At 46.4% G+C, this 18,419-nt stretch overlaps 3 protein-coding genes across 3 annotated transcripts; 2 read left to right on the forward strand and 1 right to left on the reverse strand.

The window, feature by feature from the left end:
* Positions 1-1,024: 1,024 nt before the first annotated feature.
* Positions 1,025-2,863, forward strand: GL218_00213 (Mitochondrial clpX-like chaperone MCX1; the record flags this gene model as incomplete). Its single annotated transcript, XM_033576625.1, has 2 exons — positions 1,025-1,677; positions 1,732-2,863. 2 exons carry the CDS (start codon positions 1,025-1,027, stop codon positions 2,861-2,863), a joined length of 1,785 nt encoding a protein of 594 aa, XP_033441867.1.
* Positions 2,864-3,773: 910 nt separating this feature from the next.
* On the reverse strand, positions 3,774-4,555 carry GL218_00214 (Cytochrome c oxidase polypeptide 5, mitochondrial; the record flags this gene model as incomplete). Its single annotated transcript, XM_033576626.1, has 3 exons — positions 3,774-3,857; positions 3,923-4,116; positions 4,321-4,555. 3 exons carry the CDS (start codon positions 4,553-4,555, stop codon positions 3,774-3,776), a joined length of 513 nt encoding a protein of 170 aa, XP_033441863.1.
* A 2,138-nt stretch (positions 4,556-6,693) lies between these two features.
* GL218_00215 (Protein MSP1) lies at positions 6,694-17,731 on the forward strand (the record flags this gene model as incomplete). The annotated part of the gene is made up of 8 exons (XM_033576627.1): positions 6,694-11,281; positions 11,331-11,503; positions 11,556-11,726; positions 11,776-11,910; positions 11,961-12,141; positions 12,192-12,578; positions 13,890-16,881; positions 17,530-17,731. 8 exons carry the CDS (start codon positions 6,694-6,696, stop codon positions 17,729-17,731), a joined length of 8,829 nt encoding a protein of 2,942 aa, XP_033441880.1.
* Positions 17,732-18,419: the final 688 nt, after the last annotated feature.

Consider the following 18,419-nt stretch of genomic DNA (forward strand, 5'->3'; position numbering starts at 1 on the left):
CTCTAACTATTTCTCTCTGGACCTAAAGAACCCAGAGGAAAGAACCTAATTTAAGGAATTAATCGCGCTACTTAAATTCCCAACATATTCATATCATTCCATTAGGTATATAATTGTTATCGCAAAATTGCTTCCCTACCTAGGTAGATGAGGAGAAGAAAAAAAAACACTCCAGCCCAATAATCATGTCGAATGACGTCGAGGGGCAATTATTACACCAGTAGATAACCTGTAGTACAGTGGTTGTGGATCTATATTTGCTATATGGATCCATCAATCGATGTCTAGAACTTCTAGCTCTCCGCTTTTCCCTCTGCCCAGTTTACAAGGTAACAGACGATTGGTATTTTCTAACAATGAAGTAGTATGTTGGGCTGAAAAAATGGATATCGTAAATGAAGCGTAAATGCCATGTCATCACATCTGTCAAATAAAGTCTAAGTTCTTTATAGGTGTTTTTATAGGTGTTTTTATAGGTGTTTTTATAGGTGTTCGAACGACTTTTAAGAAATACAGAGCTTAAAATTGAAAGTTGTTGCGGGGCATTACTCGCATAGAGGTACCCAAAATCTCTAAGCTATTAGCATAGTTGGAACATTGAACCCGCTTAGGCCTAAGATGATGTACTGATGTACAGGCATCCCCCGCCAAAATGGAGCCCCGCATTACATAATTGCGTTAGGTTCCTTTCAAGTTCATATGTTGGATCATCGCTGCTGGATCTCGCTTCAATAACGCGTCCGATACAGGAGCATTAAACCTCATCTAGTCTTCTACCATAGGTGCAACTCAACACCATCTAAGCATTAAATCAAAATTAGTCTTTATCGGTTTTAAAGGCGAATACCTGTACCTTAGGTACGATACAGAATACATATTATAGTCGCATTCTACTTTAATTTTATTGGCTCCAAATAAGCGTGCCTATCCTTTCAAGACACATGTACGCCCCCATGCCGACTATAACGTTAAAATTCTAGAAATAACTACTATCTATTGGAGGACCACCTCTAAAATCGCCAATATGAGGTCGGTCCTCGCAAGGCGTCGTATTTTGCCACTTTCAGTCTTTCCAAAAACCCATTATCGAGCCCTATCGACTACCACCACCTTTCGTATAACGAGACGCAGCTCGGAATTTAATTCGGGCTTTACGAGTAGCTATGATCCAAGCGAAGAAGGGCGTGGCCCTATGTTTTCGAAGAATACCTTCGGAGTACCTCAATTCTACCCCCGAGACCTTAAGAAACGAGTCGACGAATATGTAGTCGGGCAAGATCGGGCAAAGAAGACCATATCTTCCGTCATCTTTAACCATTACCAGAATGTACGGAGGCGGCAACATCAAGAGGAACAGGAGAGAAAGAGAGACGAGAAGCTCATGCGGCAGGCTATTGCTCGCGATCGTAATGCGAGGGAGAGGGAACCGAATTCTGTTGAAGGTTGGCATAATCTAGATTCAATGACTCGACGGTATCGCGCTGACGATATATCCGAAGATGAGTATCCGGGCCAATATGATGCTATGCAGAACATACATCAGGAATGGCAACATGTTGAGCAGAAAGTTGATTTCTATATACCCGAAGATGCTAGTCGAACACCGGCTGTAAAGATTGATAAAAGTAATTTGCTATTATTAGGCCCAACTGGTGTTGGGAAAACCTACATACTTGAGTAAGTGTCCATTTGCTACCGGTATACGTATACCCCTTAGTTGACCCTTAGTAGAACATTAAGCAAGAAGATTAGCGTCCCCTTTACGATCTGCGACTGCAACTCCTTCACCCAAGCCGGTTACATAGGCCAAGATGTTGAGACATGTATTGAAAGATTGTTAATAGAGTCCAACTACGACGTGAGAGCTACGGAGCAAGGGATAGTAGTCCTCGACGAATTTGACAAAATTGCTAAACGCGAGACAATAAATGGGAGAGATGTAGGTGGCGAGGGTGTACAGCAGGCGTTGTTAAAGCTAGTTGAAGGAACCAAGGTTACTATCAATGTCAAGGACAATCGCTCGTCATCTTCATCGCGTTCGGCAAGCCCAATCACTACTAATTATACCGGCCCGGGATCCTCAAATTCTACTTCGGGACCTCAACCGACGCTACCTGCTGCTGGAAAGGTGGATCAATATACCATCGACACGAGCAACATATTGTTCGTCATGTGCGGAGCTTTCGTCGGTCTCGATAAGGTGATACTGAACCGAGTATCCAAGTCCAGTATGGGCTTCGGTTCCGAGCTCCGTAGTCGGCCTACCTCCGGAAGCAAAGCGGACCTACCACCGGCATTATTCAATCATCTTCCCCACCGCCTTCCGAACGGTGAGGATACCGCGACCCTAACAGCGTTAGACCTCGCGACGTCTGAGGACCTACAAGGTTTCGGGTTCATCCCCGAACTAATCGGACGTGTGCACAACATTGTGGCATTATCCCCGCTGTCGCGATCAGATCTTCTCAGAATTCTAACAGAACCGCGCAACTCGCTAGTCGCGCAGTACACAGCACTATTTGAAACATACCCTTCGAACCTCTTCTTTACCCAGAAAGCATTGCAAGCCATCGCGGAACGCGCAGAAAAAGCGCAAACGGGTGCGCGAGGTCTCAAGATGGAGATGGAGCGCGTGTTGGCTGAGGCTATGTTCGACGCGCCTACGCACTACGTACTAGTCACTGAGAAAGCCGTTCGCGGCGAAGAGAAAGTCGGCTACTGGGGTAAAGACGGTCGGCTTGAAGTTGAGAGGCTGATACGTGAAGAAGATGGCTTGGCCGGTGTCCCGGGGCAAGAAGCTCACGGTAGGGAGATCGTAAGCAGTCTCGGCGACTATCGGGAAGCTGGTCAGAGCGGCGCTTGAAGGACATAGTAATTGAAATTGTTAAGTATTTGTCTCATCGCAAAGGGTTTTGTTTGGGATACTTGGCGCGGTGTTGATAAGGGAATGGGTTATGACTTCGGGCATATTCAGCATAGCCGTCTTACATTGGGCGGTTTGGTGTTAGGGAGGCAATAGGGTATACTATGGAAAAAGGTATATATGACTTAAGAGTTGCTCAAGCAGCTTTGTGTATACCTCGATTCCGAATTTGCATGGATAATGTATAGGATTATACTAAGCTACCTACCTATATAACTGTCGAATTTGATTTGAGTAACAGTTGTGTCCTATTGTACGCGTGTTTATATGTCTGACCATCTAAACTTATACTCTGCGTGAGGTAAATATCTAGGTAATTAAATAGCCACTTATGGTTTGCTTCTTTAAACGGTCAGTCGGCTCATTATCATGGATTTGTATTGTGCCTATGTATTCACACCCGTCCCAATCTTTCTACTGAAGAGCTTACCTCAAGTTTTAGTTTCAATAGTGAATTATATACGTTGATGAATGTAGAAGCATGGAATAGCACGTAACGCGACAGAGGATTTATAGAACGGCATAGAAGGGTTGTTTCCACTTGTACATATTTACAACGCTAGGCGTAATCTAGTCGACTAACCTGCTTCTCCTAGGCACGGGGACCGAATCTCAGCTGGAAATGAAATCAGTATCTCTGATGTGCTGCTCGAGTTTGCGATTGCCAAACGGCTTTTGCTTCGAATAGTCAATGCGCCCCCGCCGCCTACTACTCCATCCCACTCTAGTGGCTTTTTATTTTGTACATGGAAGTTAATGCCTTGCACTGCGGTTCTATACGGACAAACGGAAAGATTTTTGGAGACCAGAGTAAGTTTGGTAGGTATTAAAGAGGCTAAGTCTAGTGCGTCTAGTTCTTGGGCGGCGACTGGACCATGCCTGTGCCGTTGTAGTTTTCGGACGAGACACCAGTAAGAGGCTCGGCACGTTGGTTCTGTTACATGTTAGCTTAGACTTTCGCGGAATAAACACTGAAATTTGGGGCCGAGTCCGTCTCACCTTGAGGTACTCGTTGGAAGCCTCCTGCCATTCCTTGGTCATGGTGCTGGGAGGGGCACTGCCGAACGCGCGCATTCCGGCGAAAAGGACGAAGCTCGTGAAGAGACCGAGTGCGGTGTATAGAGCGACCTTGCGTCCCTCATCGGCGGGGGGTGCAGCACGAGGACCGTGGGCACCGAAGGCGATCCAGTAGGCTGTTGAGGGGTGTCAGTCCGTGATATCTTCAAATACGTGAATCGTGAATGGCTAGATCAAGCCGTGCGGATCCACTCTTCATTCCGGAATGTTGTATACGGAAATGCACCCCAATCCCAATAGCCCAACCGTAAAGCAAGATGTTTTGAAGCCCAACTCGAGACTCAATAGTGCTATATCGAAGAATCGCAAATGCTACGTACCGGCCTTCTTCTCTTGAAGGGTGAGTTCGGCCCAGTTCTCCTTCATGCGGTCTCGTAGGGCCATCCACAGCTCGGCCTGCTCAGTCTGGGGCAAACCTTCCCATCGCTTCTCGATGTTGGCTAGGGTCGGGTTCGAGATGGCGTGCGTGGAAGCAGCAGCGCGGGGGACCATAGTCGTCGTTCTGCTGGCCCGGAGGGCGCCACGCAGGAGCGAGGTTGTGGGTGTGCGCATCATTGTGACTTATGTCTTATAGAAGAAGAAAAACTAAAGACAAAAAAATAAAATGATGCCGTTTGAGTCGGTCGGGAGAGCGGAGATGTGGGCCAATTGAGGCGGTCGCGAGGCCTACTAGAAGATGAGTGGGATCGCGGGAGGGTTTTGAACGACGGATGTTGTTGGAGCTTTCGTTTTTGGGGCCGGATTCAATTGAGAGTCTTTTTTTCGATTGAGATTCAGTAGTCGTATGATGTGGTGGAGCCAATAGAGGAGCTGTTTTTGTGCCTCAGCGGCCTTAGGCAAGCTTTTACACTTGGAAATTCCAAAGCTCTAGCCTAAAAGCTGCTAGAGTCCTCACGGCTAAAATTCGGACCAAGGTAAACAAGAGTGGAAAATAAGGTACGACGTCACACAAGGATCCGGGGAACATTCCTTACTATGTACCTTATCCACACTGTCAGGACTGTTATGTATGCGTGTAAAAGATTTATCCGTCGGAGACATTTTTTATCCGTCGGAGACATTTTTTACGCTCAAACTTTTGGAAATTATTATGGGAAACTGATAAGTAATTGATAAGTAATTGATACGTAATTGATAAGTAATTGATAAATAATTGATAAGTAATTTTTCAATAAATGATAAGAAATTGATAAGCTGATAAAGAAAATGATTGGCTGAGATTCATCAAGATATTTAGCAAGACATTTAGATGTCTCCGACGGATTCTACCGTGCTGCAAGCACGTGAAAACGCTTGCGCGAGCTTGCGAGTGCATGCGTTTTCCTAAATTTTATATGATGTATTACTAGACTGCAACTATTAAATATTTATTCAGATTAGTTCTCCATGTATTAGAATTGTCTCTAATAAGAAGATATGTAGCTACGAAGACGAGCAATATCTTTTTGAAAGGCTTATATATTCGTAAGACTGGATATTGTAGGTTATCACTAACAAGTATATTCGAGTCACAGATAAAGGAGAGGTATACATAATATCCGGAGTATTTATTAATTGCTAGTTTTCATAGATTTAACCACTATCTCTATGATTAACCATCGAACCCAGTGACTTGACAAAAAAGAATCAAGATATTCTCACATCGTTGGGTTATAGTGAGCGGTTCGACTTAGTTCAAAAGACAACGCCACCTTTGAGTTATCCATGGTACCGGTACCATTTAGCTCATTTAAAGGTAATTATGATGTTCATTTGATACATCAAACAAGAAAAATAGACCATGAGCTTGAGAGCGTTGCTATTAAGCACCGGGGATATCTATCAGGTTTCATAGTAACCTCTACCTCTGGCAGTGTAATTCATATAATGTCCAAGTAGGATTCATGAAGTTGGAACCGTCTATACCTCACAAGAGGCTATGAAGATTATTCGATATACTGGGCATCTGGTGACTGAATATAGCTAGCGGCTGTGTGAAGGGTCTGTCTTGGGTGTTTTTTGTTGTGTGAGGTCTTTGACTTCAGGCACTTTATCTAACTGCTGGCTATCCTTTTCCAGGCGCTGCTGTGTTTTCTCTTGTTGTGCCTTAAAGGCAGGATCTAATGCATAATAAGCTAAATAAGAGGTTTAGTATCATCATATATACACTGTAAAGGAGCTATAGCTAATTCATACCGTTCCAAACTCCAAAGGCTACAGCAAGACCTATGGGAAGAGCGGCGCGAGTGAATGAACTCATATTCCCCTTAGCATGAGCATGTATATATTCTAAGGGATATAAGGGTTGGAGGTGTGTTTCGAAGTGATATAGGTAGTGTTTGGTGTAATAAATACTTAATCGGTTTAGTGTTGAGGAAATATTATCAAAAGAAAATCGATTATATTTGATTACAGCATATCTTCAATGGTTACACATTTAGGTATTGGGATATGCATTAAAGAGTCAAGTGGTGGTCGACCAATCCGAAGAGTTACAGGTCACTTTTAGGTAGGTACTTAAGGTACTTAGATACATACCTTAGTCTGCCCCACCAATCGCCAAATGCATGTAGGTGCTTTTTACGCTTTACGCGTTTAAGTGTATTTGACGCGTTGAGGTCTTCGTTATTAGTAAGGTCTGCCTAATTTATATATCTACGTAACATAATTGAACATCCCTTCGTTTAAATGTAGGGAAATGCATCTCGAACTCAATGGCGAAATGGAAGGAGCTTGGAGAGGTGCCAGATTCGGACGACGAAAGTGGCTTCGATAGTAGTCAAGAATCTGAACATGAATCTGAACATGACCTTCCACTGCAGCAAAGTGGCGTTGGTATCCTAGATGAACCTGTTGTGGAGGGCCCAGCCCTTGAGGATGAGATTGTTTGGGATATACCCTTATCATCTCAAGTCTCTAAAAATGAGCATAACGTAAATCGCAGTCCACTTCGACCGCAATTACCACAAGCGCCCTCCGAGCTAGCAACGATTCATTATCCCGATTCATCCCCTCTTTCGTCGCTGCCACCCCTTGAGCCTAGGGGCGATCCCAAGGACTCAACCAAAACCGTCGATACCAGCAAAGTCGAATTAAATGAGCCTCAAGTATCGGAAATAGTTTCTCCTAGTTCGCCTAAGCAATTCATCAATGCAATCTTCGAGTTAGATGTCCCGGACGAGGGCGAAGAGGATTCGATACAGGAAGCAATTCGGTCCGGGCGATCTTTGAGGCCGCGGAAACCAATCCAAGAGCATCCTTACTTGCTAGAGAGTGCACAATATAGCAAGACACTCAAATCACATGGCGTGCGACCCTTGCGTATGCAAATCGAGGAGGCGGCGAGAAGAAGAAGGGAAGAGGAGGATTCTCAAGAACAAGATTATGAGGATGAAAGCCAATCTACTGCCAGAGAGCTAGCTCAGGAGGATTCGGGGGACAGTCAAATAATCCAACATCCCGATCTACTTGGTATACCTGATCTACCTGAGGATACTGATATGGAAGGGTTGCCAGTAATCAGAAGTCCATCTCCACTCTCTGAACGCAGAGGTGCCGAACCCAACGTTTTTCTTGCGAGTTCACAAGATGATGAACTTCCGGATCCGGCTGACACGGCCAAATGGAAGCTAGGAAAGAGATCAACTATGGCCGCTAAGAGACAAGCTTCACCTAAGGCCTCTGGGAAACGAAAGCTGCCGAAGGTGCACCAGCCTGTCAGGTTTGCGAGGGCCGTTTCGCCACGAGCGCGAGCTGATAGTGTGTTTAATGTTCCACCATCACCGCCGCAAACGAGTCCAAATTTCATGGCCTGCACGCCAGCCACTAGCACAGAACGCTCTCGACCTGTCACAACACTTACACCAAACCAAAGCAGTACGATATCATCGAGGAATCAAAGCCCTGCACCAGTAGACGAGAGTAATGGCTTGATTGACCTCATCATGATAGAAGACGGCGACGAGCTTGGTAGCGGGCAAGACGCGGAATCTAGTGATCCCGAGAGCGATACTGAAATGGTACGAGTCGCAATGAGGCGAAAGATGCGTGGCGTCTTACCTGCTTCTTGGCTCCGACTTGATCAGCCAGGTACGCGCCGGAAAAATCCCCAGGATATTCCGCAACGGAGCCCCGATCACTCACCGGAACGGACTCAGAGGAAAGGTGTAGCTCAACGCCGACAGGTCTCACCTCGACCTGGTGCAGATGCGGCACTGTTCCTTGATTCGGATGATGATGACGATGTAACTTTACGAGCTGATGATCTTCCCGAGTTTAATAACAATAATAATATCCCTATCTTCGAAGACGATGCTGGTTCTGTTATCGAAGATGACTCGATCGACTATATGCTCTCTAGGAATAAAAGAGCCCACATGGATACCGATGAATTAGAACGACCTAAAAAACGGAGAAAAAATCAGCAACCAACATTTAAAGGGCATCTAGGCCAGAAAAAACGGCAACAGAGGATCACTGGGCTGCTGAGTAGGACAAAAAGTACGACGACTCGACCGAATGCTAAGAAACGTGATACGGAGAATAATTTAGGTGGAAGACGTCACACAAAAGGGCTTAGTAGAGTAGTAACTAAATATACGCCGCCGCCCCAGCTCAGTATCCTGGATGTTGTCGAACCGAATGCGCCCCCTTTTATTCGCATAGCTGCTCGAACAGCGAACAGAAGATCCGACAAGGGTAGATCAAGCCCATCGAAGAAACGTATTGCACTGGGGACGCGCGAGGATAATATTGATGCTGCTAGCATCCTGAGAGACTGGAAAAGGGGTCGTATCAAGCCAAAGATTACCACCAACGCTTCGACTAGGTCTCAAATCGAGTTACCGAAGCCCCTTCGTTCTCTTTCTCATAATTCTGTTACCCAACCCCCAAAGGTGATATCCAAACCACGAAGTCGTGTTGTACCCTCAGGCCGCTTTTCACAGCCGCGGCGAATGGTTAAACAGGCGAGCATTGACAACTTTATGACCATCGAAACGGGAACATCATCTACACATACTCAATTTGACCCTGGAGCCTCTTTACCGAAGCGTTCTCAACTTGGCCGAATCAACTCCCTCAACGCGGCTTCAAGGCCTGCGCAACTTGAAGCAGTTGGCGAACAGATCGGGCGGCACGCTTTTCATGCACGGAAGAGAGCTCTCGACGCACTGTATAGAAAGTCACGTAGGGAATTACCTACGCCAGCGCGAATTGGACTCGAACGACTTATAGGCCACAATTTATCTTCTGAAAGCTCTAATAAGCATACTGGGGATTCGTCATCTGGTGATGGTCCCGAAAGACTTCAACCCGTAGCAGGACGAAAGCGTTTAAAATTCCGGAAGCATTTCCAGCCTCAACACGTGGATACTACTGCACCCCAATATGCACATGCTAATGATCCTCTACCTCGCGAAGTGAGTCCGATAAGTCCTATTGTCGAAGTGGCGCATGCCTCAGAATCCGCTGGTAAATTATTAGGACTTGGTCCATTCGGTACACATTATACCCAGCACTTTGAGATATTCCCGCTCGAGCTTGGTGTTTTCTTCCATGAGAGTACAGTTCTCGGGAACGGCCGACTAGTCAAGGCGCTGGACGAAAAGTCCCGTGATAGCTTTCATCATCCAAGGGGCCGTGCTATATTCGTTCTCGGCGAGAAGACACTGCGGTGGGGCCAGTGGGATGCTCAAACCTCATCAGAATTAGGCATTGTCTTGGACTGGATAGTGGAATATCTCTACTCGGAGTCTCCTGACCTTAGTTGGGGTATAACTCCGGTACAAGCTGCAGACTTTGTACTGGAATATCTTCAGGATCACATAAGCTTCTCAGATGAGGAGAGCGAGAAACATTTTGCGGGCCGGGCTTTGGAAGTACTACAAACGTTCGTGCAACGCTTAGAGATTCTGTCGCTCCAATCTCAAGATCGGGCTCGGTTGCTGATAGATGTAATGAGTCGTGGTCTGATTATTTCATTTCAAACCTTGCGGATATGCCATAGTCTCAGCCAACTCTCAGAGACATTTCAACTTGAAGATGTACTGGGTAAAATGGGCAAAAGGGCAGCTCGTGAATTACTTGCGAGAGATCTAGCAGATATACGGAACTTGTACTATGATTTACAACGTATACCCTTCCGTGAAAGAGGTATTCGGAACGAGCATTATTCGGTGGTCTGCTGGGTCATACTCATCCGAGTGCTCGAAGAGTCTCGTATTCCGAGGTCCGGATTCTGGGATATTGTCTCTTCTGTCATCTCAAGTACGGATCTTAACTCTGTTAACGATGCGCATACTTTCGAGCGTATCTGGTACGATCTGTTTACGTTGCTCCCCCTCGGTGAATTTGACAGTTCTGGGGTCGTTGTTCCGGGTATCAGGCATACTATCCCCTCAGAGGGTTGGGTCTTGCCGCAAAAACTACTCAGACGGGTCTTCCAACTATATGAGTGTAATTCCCGGCAAGCACCCAGTTTCAATGATTATTGTCGAGGTGTGGTCGGTCGTTGCCATTATCTTGTGGAACAATGGGGTTGGCGAAAGTCCAATGGCATAATAGGGACAATCTTTGATTTCTTTGCTGCTCGAGGTCTCTCTCATCTGAGGAATGAGGAAGTGTACAAATCACCGGAATTCCTAGAGCATCTAGCAGGATCTCCGTCGCTTGCTATCGTACCGGAAGATCGATGTTTTCATATTTTTCTGAAGCTTCTTGCACTGTCTATCAAGCGGCTTGAAAATCACGGCCTGATAAAAGATGCTAGGAACATGCTGGCAAGGGTTCTACCAAATCACAATCGACAATATGAGAAGGAGAAAGATATCCATGAGAGTGAATTGGCTGCACTGAGAAATCATCATGATCTTCTCTGCACACTTTACTGGGCCGCACCGCCAAGTTTACGGCCTTCTGTACAGACGATTGAAAAACTGATAACACCAGGTAGTTCTCACAAAGAAGCGTGCTTAATCGGTTTACGAGCCTGGAGCCAACTATCACGATTCGTGATCTCTTCGGAAGAGGACACTAACGGATACAAACCGTTTGCTGATTGGCAGAAAAACATTTTTCAACAGGCAATAGAACAGTACTTGTCAGCCGAATCGGATATTCAACAGCAACTCTTAAATATGTCTAAAGATGCTTCGAGAAATATAAGTCGAGATATGGTCAACGCAGTTGTGAGGCTGAACAGGAAAGGCGCAATGGATGTAATACACTTCTCAATGAAGGGATTCTTGAGTGTCATTCGACTCGCCCCGACGCTTGGTGCCATTTCTTTTGCGTTGAATCATTGTATGTCAGCACCTCGTATACTTGAATAACTTTTGCTAACTTTCTCAAGATCAACTAGACCAAGTTTTTACTCGTTTCCCATTCTCGTCAGCAGACTTCGACTGGGGTAGCTTGCGGGTTGCCCTAGATATTGTCGAATACTACGTTACTCGAATCGAAGAATTTTTCAGCCAAGGTCCGGTCCCAGCCGATCACTCATGGCATGGAGAAGATGCTATTATGGTAAATTCTTCTCCTTTGAAAGATTGATTTTTACTTATTAACACCTGTTTAGCTTCTTGAACGTAAAATGACCATCCCTTTCGTCTCGATGACTCGTACTATTGTTGGTATGGAGTTTAAAGACGTCGGGCTTGGTCCTACGAGTGATCGATCTATATGCATGGAACAGGCCGTATTACTTTCTGGGCGGCTGGCAGCCCGACTATTTCACGCCCGACTTTTAGTAGGTATATTTAATACAATGTATGTGTCACAAGCTAACATATATATAGCATGTTTCCCAATTTTTTACATCCGGAAAGTATAGTTTATTCCAGACTATGCCAAAGGCTATTAATTCCCCTTCAAGGAAATATCACGCCCTCTTCCTGGCCATGCTAATTGAGCAGGACGTGGATGATTTTAAGGTAGGGTTTCCCCTGTACATCATAATTAGGCTTCGCTAACTATATTTAAGGATCTGAGTGGCTCGATTCTAGAACTCTTCCTAAGGGAACTTGTGAAACCTTGGAAATTTCTGGCCTATGAGAACCGTCTTGCTCTTGCAATTAAACGTCATGGAGATCCATATTTGAAGGATGCGGTTATAGAAAGTGGAAACAACCCTGACTACAATTCAAATAGGGCATTATTCAGCTGTAAGTATCCTCCTAGCAAGTTATGAAATCTACTGCTGATGCCTAGCTAGATGCCGTTGCCATGATGCGTAAGACGCTACGGTTTACGCAGCTAAGCCGAAAACAGCAACTGCAATCGCAGTTCTCGAAGGCTCTGAAGAATACAATGGATCAAATGAAGCTTGATCTAAAGTCGATCACATTGGACTCCCCCGAGCACGCGGATTATATCGAGTTTGTTCGGTCAATCGTCACCGTGATTAGATCACAGGACCTCTGCCCTGTAGACTCATATTTCTACCAGATCAGCCGGGAATATTCTCCCTCTAGCCAAGACCCCCGCCTACAAATAGCAGGCATACTGTCGTGGGGTCTCAAGCTAGAAGAAGGAGATAACAAGGCAATACCTGGGCTATTCTATCTCCTGTTCCCCAACTTTAAGCTGGCACTCGCCAATGGTAAACTAGGAAATGAAAGAGCTATCCTTCAACAGGGGATGGGGAATACTCACGTTTCTTCCTTCATACTGAGCAAGATGCTCCCAGCAATCACTAAAACCGCATTCCAAGTCCCTACAGGGTGGATAATACTAGATACTTATGTTAGTGCATTCGAAGCACTACTTACAGCACCCTGCATCTGTAAAGAAATGGGTAGGGAGGACATGAATGGGCTTCTAGTTGTCTTGAAGATCGTCTTAGCCGGCATTGGACAACTCCGGACCCTCGATGCTACCGCATTACACGATGAGTATATTTATACACTTATTCAAACCATACATCTTCTCAATTTGCTCTCGCCGTCATTGACGGCATATCTGATCAACGAGCCAGCTTCCGAGGTAGCAGTCGATATTACAGGAGCAGTTGAGACTTTTACAAATTTTACACGAGAAGCTGGAAAACACGTTTCCGATATTCTCAATAACAAGAGTTACGGGACATCTTTAGAGATACAGGGTCCAGTTACTATGGATTCAAATAGATTTTTTCAGGGTCTCCAAGGACAGGGGGCCGGCTTTTCAATAGAACCTGATGAACACATTACGAGGTTCGCAAATCACATGGTACGAGATATCAACGAGAATTGGGTGTCGAACGGTTCGACTATTAGTGTAAGGGGGCCATCCAGAGCGCAGGGGCATACATCGACGCAGTCTGGACAGGGGACTCTGGTACCGAGGTGGGATTCGAGGGGGTTGATACAAGCTCTTAATAGAGAGCTTCGGGAGTGGAATTATGCTAATGATTTGGCGTCGGCGACTTCAAGACTCGCCGGGTTGCCACTTGACGAATATATATTCTAGCATAAATGAATCTAGCATGGCGTTAGGGGAGAATAACCTCGGACGTTAAAAAATAAATTATTTGGATTATTACCTACATGATTTTTAGTAAAATATGTCGTAAAAGGGGGATTAATATATATCAATAGGAGTTAGGTAATGGCACATGTCTGAATTATAATGTACAAGGTACGAAGTACTTAGTACACAGTACGTACTTTTATGGGGTGCAACGCTTGGGCCACGGCAAATTCCGAAGTTTTCGACGTCAGCCAACATGGAATTTCCTATTTCCCTTCTTACAATATCGAAAGCTATGCATTCGCCTGCTCACGCTGAGCGCCAATTCTCCGAATGCATACTCGGTCGCTACGTGCCTTTCGCTCAGCGGCACTTAGCTTACAGAAACCTCCATTAGCGACACATCCTGGTCGACTTTTTCACGCCTCTATCCCTGTTAGAGCTGCCGATGATGGCAATACAGGGCCCCGCGATGACGGAAGTAAGCCCGAGAAAGAGAACGGAGCTGGAGAGAACGACAATGGGGACGAAAACTTATTCGGGGAGAATACTTCGACAACAGATGGGAAGAATCAAGGTCGGAAGAGGCCCGGAAATGGTTCCTTGAAGTCTCGCATCGTGCGCAATCGGAGACCTGAAGAGCTACCCCCTGTTCATGTGCCCAAGTCGTTTCTTTCCAAGGCTATTAGTCGTTCTGGAGATGCGAAGATGCATTCTGGACTTAGCAAGATTAGTGAGAAGGATGCGCGTATTATGTTGGAGGATGCATTATTCCATTCGCCAAAGGAGCGAATGTTGGATGCGCATCTCGCTTATCTAGTCGAAGCTACGGCATGGACCGATGAGACGCTAGCTGAAGTTCGACAAATCCTAGATTCTGACATAGATGCGGATTTGATAGAAAGAAAGGGGAATGTCCTGGTTGCTGCAGCTTTCTGGGCCGCAGTCATGTCGGCTCGGACAACTCACGGAAAGAAGGCGGTCGATCAGTTACATGAGCAGAGTCCGGTTTCAAACTCGGGGGATCTACTCACAGCTCTCACGTACGGAAGGCTATTTGCCGCGGGAGAGGATCTGCCACAACTAAGCCATGCTAAACAAATAATTGACAATGCGTTAAACGACTCTCCTCTGGAAGCGTCTACGGTTAGCTGGTTTGAGGAGGAACTGATCGAGGACATTGTAGCCTCCGTCAATGCGGATTTGTTAATAAAAGCCCCAGAAAATGTCAAGCTCGCAGATTTACGACGGCCTATTACAATCATTAATACACCGGAAAGCTCGGGGTATTTCGTACCCCACGACATCTTATGCCACGTTGCTACTAAGTTGGAAGCTGATGTCCTACATCTAAAGGCTTCTGATATTGCGTACATCGTTGGTAGCTACCTTGGCCAAGACGCTGTAAGAGCGCCCGGCGCGATATCACAACTAGGATATAAAGCTGCGGAGAATAGCGGAAAATTAAAACAAAATCGTTCCGCTGAGGAAGCGGACGAATTCGAGGATGCTAGGTTGCCTTTCATCGTGCGTGATGACGGACGTAGGAAAGAGAGTAAGAATTACTTAGTACTAATGGACGAATATCTAAACGGGTCAACCCGAAGAAAAGACGACGATCTCTGGAAGGACCTCAAATTGAACGCGGTGCTGGAAGAGCTTGTCCACTGCGCCGATTCCGAACTCACCGAGCAGAGGCCGCTCATCGTTCACATTAATGACTATAACGCCATCAATATGGACACAGCATGTGGTGCCATGATCATAGCCAAGCTTCGAAAAACCATCGATGCACTCTGGGCAGATGGTCGAAAAATCGTGTTGGTCGGGTCTTGTTCAACTAAGGGCGCACCAAAGCCTTATATCAGCAACCTGAGAGAACTCGAAGCATCGGAACGCGTGATTACTCTCCGTCCAGCTACGGAAGAGTATATAGCGCGAAGCGCATTGACAAGCGGAATTATGTCCGATACTACAAGTGTAAGGGTAAATAAAATCATATCCGGGGTTAGCAGTGCAATGGCAAGACGAATCATGTTTGAGAGCAAGCGCCAGTATTTGGAAGCAAGGGATTTTATAAAAGAAAACGAGGAAAATCTTGTGAGAATATTATCATCCATGATTGAGCCTCCCTCCGAATCCCCAGTAGCGACAACTGGGGAAATTAAGTTAAGTCAAATTGACTACAGAAAACTACCAGAGTCATGGACGAAGAGTATTTTGCCTCTTAACGAGGTGTATCGCATCGCAACCATGATGATTGGTTACTCTAAGGATCCGAGCGATGTATTTAACATTGAATCCTTAGAACGAGTTGTCGACATAGTCGAAAGACATGAGAGGTTAAGAGACAGATATGCCAAGATTACAGCGGCAGGGGAAAAGAATCAGCGAAGAGAATCGAAAGAGTTTATCGACGCACGCAAGCTCCTCTCCTCAGAAGAGGACCACGAAGAGAGGCTTGAATCAGGTCTTGTGAATGCACAGGATATTCGCACTACGTTTCAGGATGTCCATGCACCGAAGGAGACGATCGAGTCGGTTAAGATGCTAACTACGCTTTCTCTGATCCGACCTGAAGCTTTCTCTTATGGTGTCCTTGCTACGGATAGAATCCCGGGGTGCCTTTTATACGGACCTCCCGGCACGGGCAAAACTCTATTAGCAAAGGCTGTGGCTAAGGAGAGCGGGGCTAATATGATCGAGATTTCGGGTGCGTCTATCAACAACAAATTCGTTGGTGAGAGCGAGAAGAACGTGCGGGCCCTATTCCGGTTAGCCAAGAAGAAAGAGCCGCTAGTAATCTTCATCGATGAAGCGGATGCGCTTCTCGGCGCTCGAGGCAGACGTGACTTAGGCTCCCGCCGTGAGACAATCAACCAATTTCTACGCGAATGGGATGGAATGGACAAAACAAAGGCGTTCATCATGGTAGCAACGAACCGGCCATTTGATCTAGATGAGGCTGTGCTTCGACGACTACCCCGTAAATTACTAATCGATCTCCCGCTCGAGGCCGACCGTGCAGCAATCCTCCGAATCCACCTCAAAGACGAAGCCCTAGACGAGGAATCCGTCTCAATCGAAAACATCGCCAAGCGCACGCCTCTGTACTCAGGCTCGGACCTCAAGAACGTGTGCGTGGCAGCAGCTATGGCGGCTGTTAAAGAGGAGCTTGAGCTAGAACAGCAACAGCAGCAGCAGCAAGAAGATAAGCCCGAGGAGAGTAGCGACAGCATGAAGAGACGCGTGCTCGCGGCCCGGCACTTCGACAAGGCGCTCCAGGAGATCGGGGCCAGCGTGTCCGAGGACATGGCGACGCTGACGGCGATCCGCAAGTTCGACGAGAAGTACGGGGATGGCGGGGCCGCGAAGCGTCGCAGGCGTAAGGGTATGGGGTTTGGGGTGGGGCCGGAGACGGTGGATGCGTTGGAGGCTAGGGTTAGGAGTGGGAGGTGAGTCGGTTGATTGATTACTACGAGTTGTGTATAGGCTGTGCTGGGTTGTGGCTGGGGGTGAGGCTGGATGTCTGTATATTAGGTGATATACTGGCCTTACGATGCATCTGACCCAGTGTGTATATTGGATTGCTGAAAGCCTGACTTTGTGTCTTCTACCCCTATTATTCCCCATTTTGTAATTCCAAAGTTCCGGTCCTCTCCCCCCCCTCTGCCTTAGTTCATATTGTTTCTGCTAACCTCCTCATGAGATCTAAAAGCATTTAGCATAGCTTCCCTCCCAGTTACTCGTCCCATTACTAGCGGCCCGCTGCTTATAGATTTCATGTCGTGTAACCCTAGATGCAGCTCATCTTTCCACCCTATTTTGCGTATGTCTTATAAGTTGGGTATAAGTTGGGCGACTTGGGGGCCGCAGACCGACATATCACCTCACATCTTGACCCGCTGGCATTTGCTTTTCAGAATGATTTACACCCTATCTTCATGTACCTCCTGCATTGCGTCTTAAAACAGCGCAATGCCTCTGTACTGCTGAAGAGATATACCTCGCTTTCCCCGTTCCCCATCTGCCTCTGGCAAATACGCCATCCTCCTATCAAGCCCTCTTGTTACTCTTTCAGATTTCTTGCCCCTTTAACAAAGGTACATCGCCAGGATGTCAGACTACATCGAAGAAGGCTTTGACCTCGGAGACTTTGACCCCGGCATGTTGAGCCCTGACGAATTTACTACCTACCTCGATGACTTGGACAACATGCCTCGTCTCATTGGACAAGAAGAGCAGGAACCAGCTCTCGACTTCTCTCTGCTGCCTGACGCTACTGCAGCTCCCATGGAACAGTGAGGCTTTTTTTTTTTAGCACTCGCTAACAAAAAGGGTGTAGGATATTCACCAGTTCCACTGGAAACCAGCAATTCCAATTGGCTTTGTCTACGACGTTCTCGATACCTATGATTAGCGAAGCGTACATCGGACGCCAGATCACGAATCCGGAAGAACACGGAGCCTTTGAAGCGTCAAGAGAACCAGCTACTCAGCTAGAGCAAAGCGCATGTTCCGTTAGCGGCGAAGCTGATCCAGTCGCACCTGATCATTATCCAGTTCCTCGTCCTTCTAAGTTCTCATGCATCGAATGCAACGCATCGTTCCCACGCCAGGCTGCGCTCAATAAACATGCGTTCACCTCACAGCATAATCCTTTTGAATGTTCATGCGGCCAAATATTTTCGCGTCCCGATGCTCTAAACCGACATTGTGATTCCTTTCGCAAAGACAACCGTTCTTATCCCTGCAAATTTTGCAAACGCCATCGCGATAAGAAGGCATTCGGCCGACGAGATCATCTTGTCCAACACCTTCGCGGCTATCACAAATTCGAAAAGGAGGAAATTGAAAAAACTTATCCTAAAGACCACCGTTCCAGGGGGTCATACCATGCGTACCTTCTAGCGTGTCCTTATGCTGGATGTGAACATTATCGAGGCGAGAAATTCAATGAATTGTTCTGGAGTACCGCCGACTTTCCTTTCAA

This window comes from Daldinia childiae (assembly GCF_008694065.1).
Source record: "Daldinia childiae strain JS-1345 chromosome Unknown Scaffold1, whole genome shotgun sequence".
Classification (NCBI taxonomy): Eukaryota; Fungi; Ascomycota; class Sordariomycetes; order Xylariales; family Hypoxylaceae; genus Daldinia; species Daldinia childiae.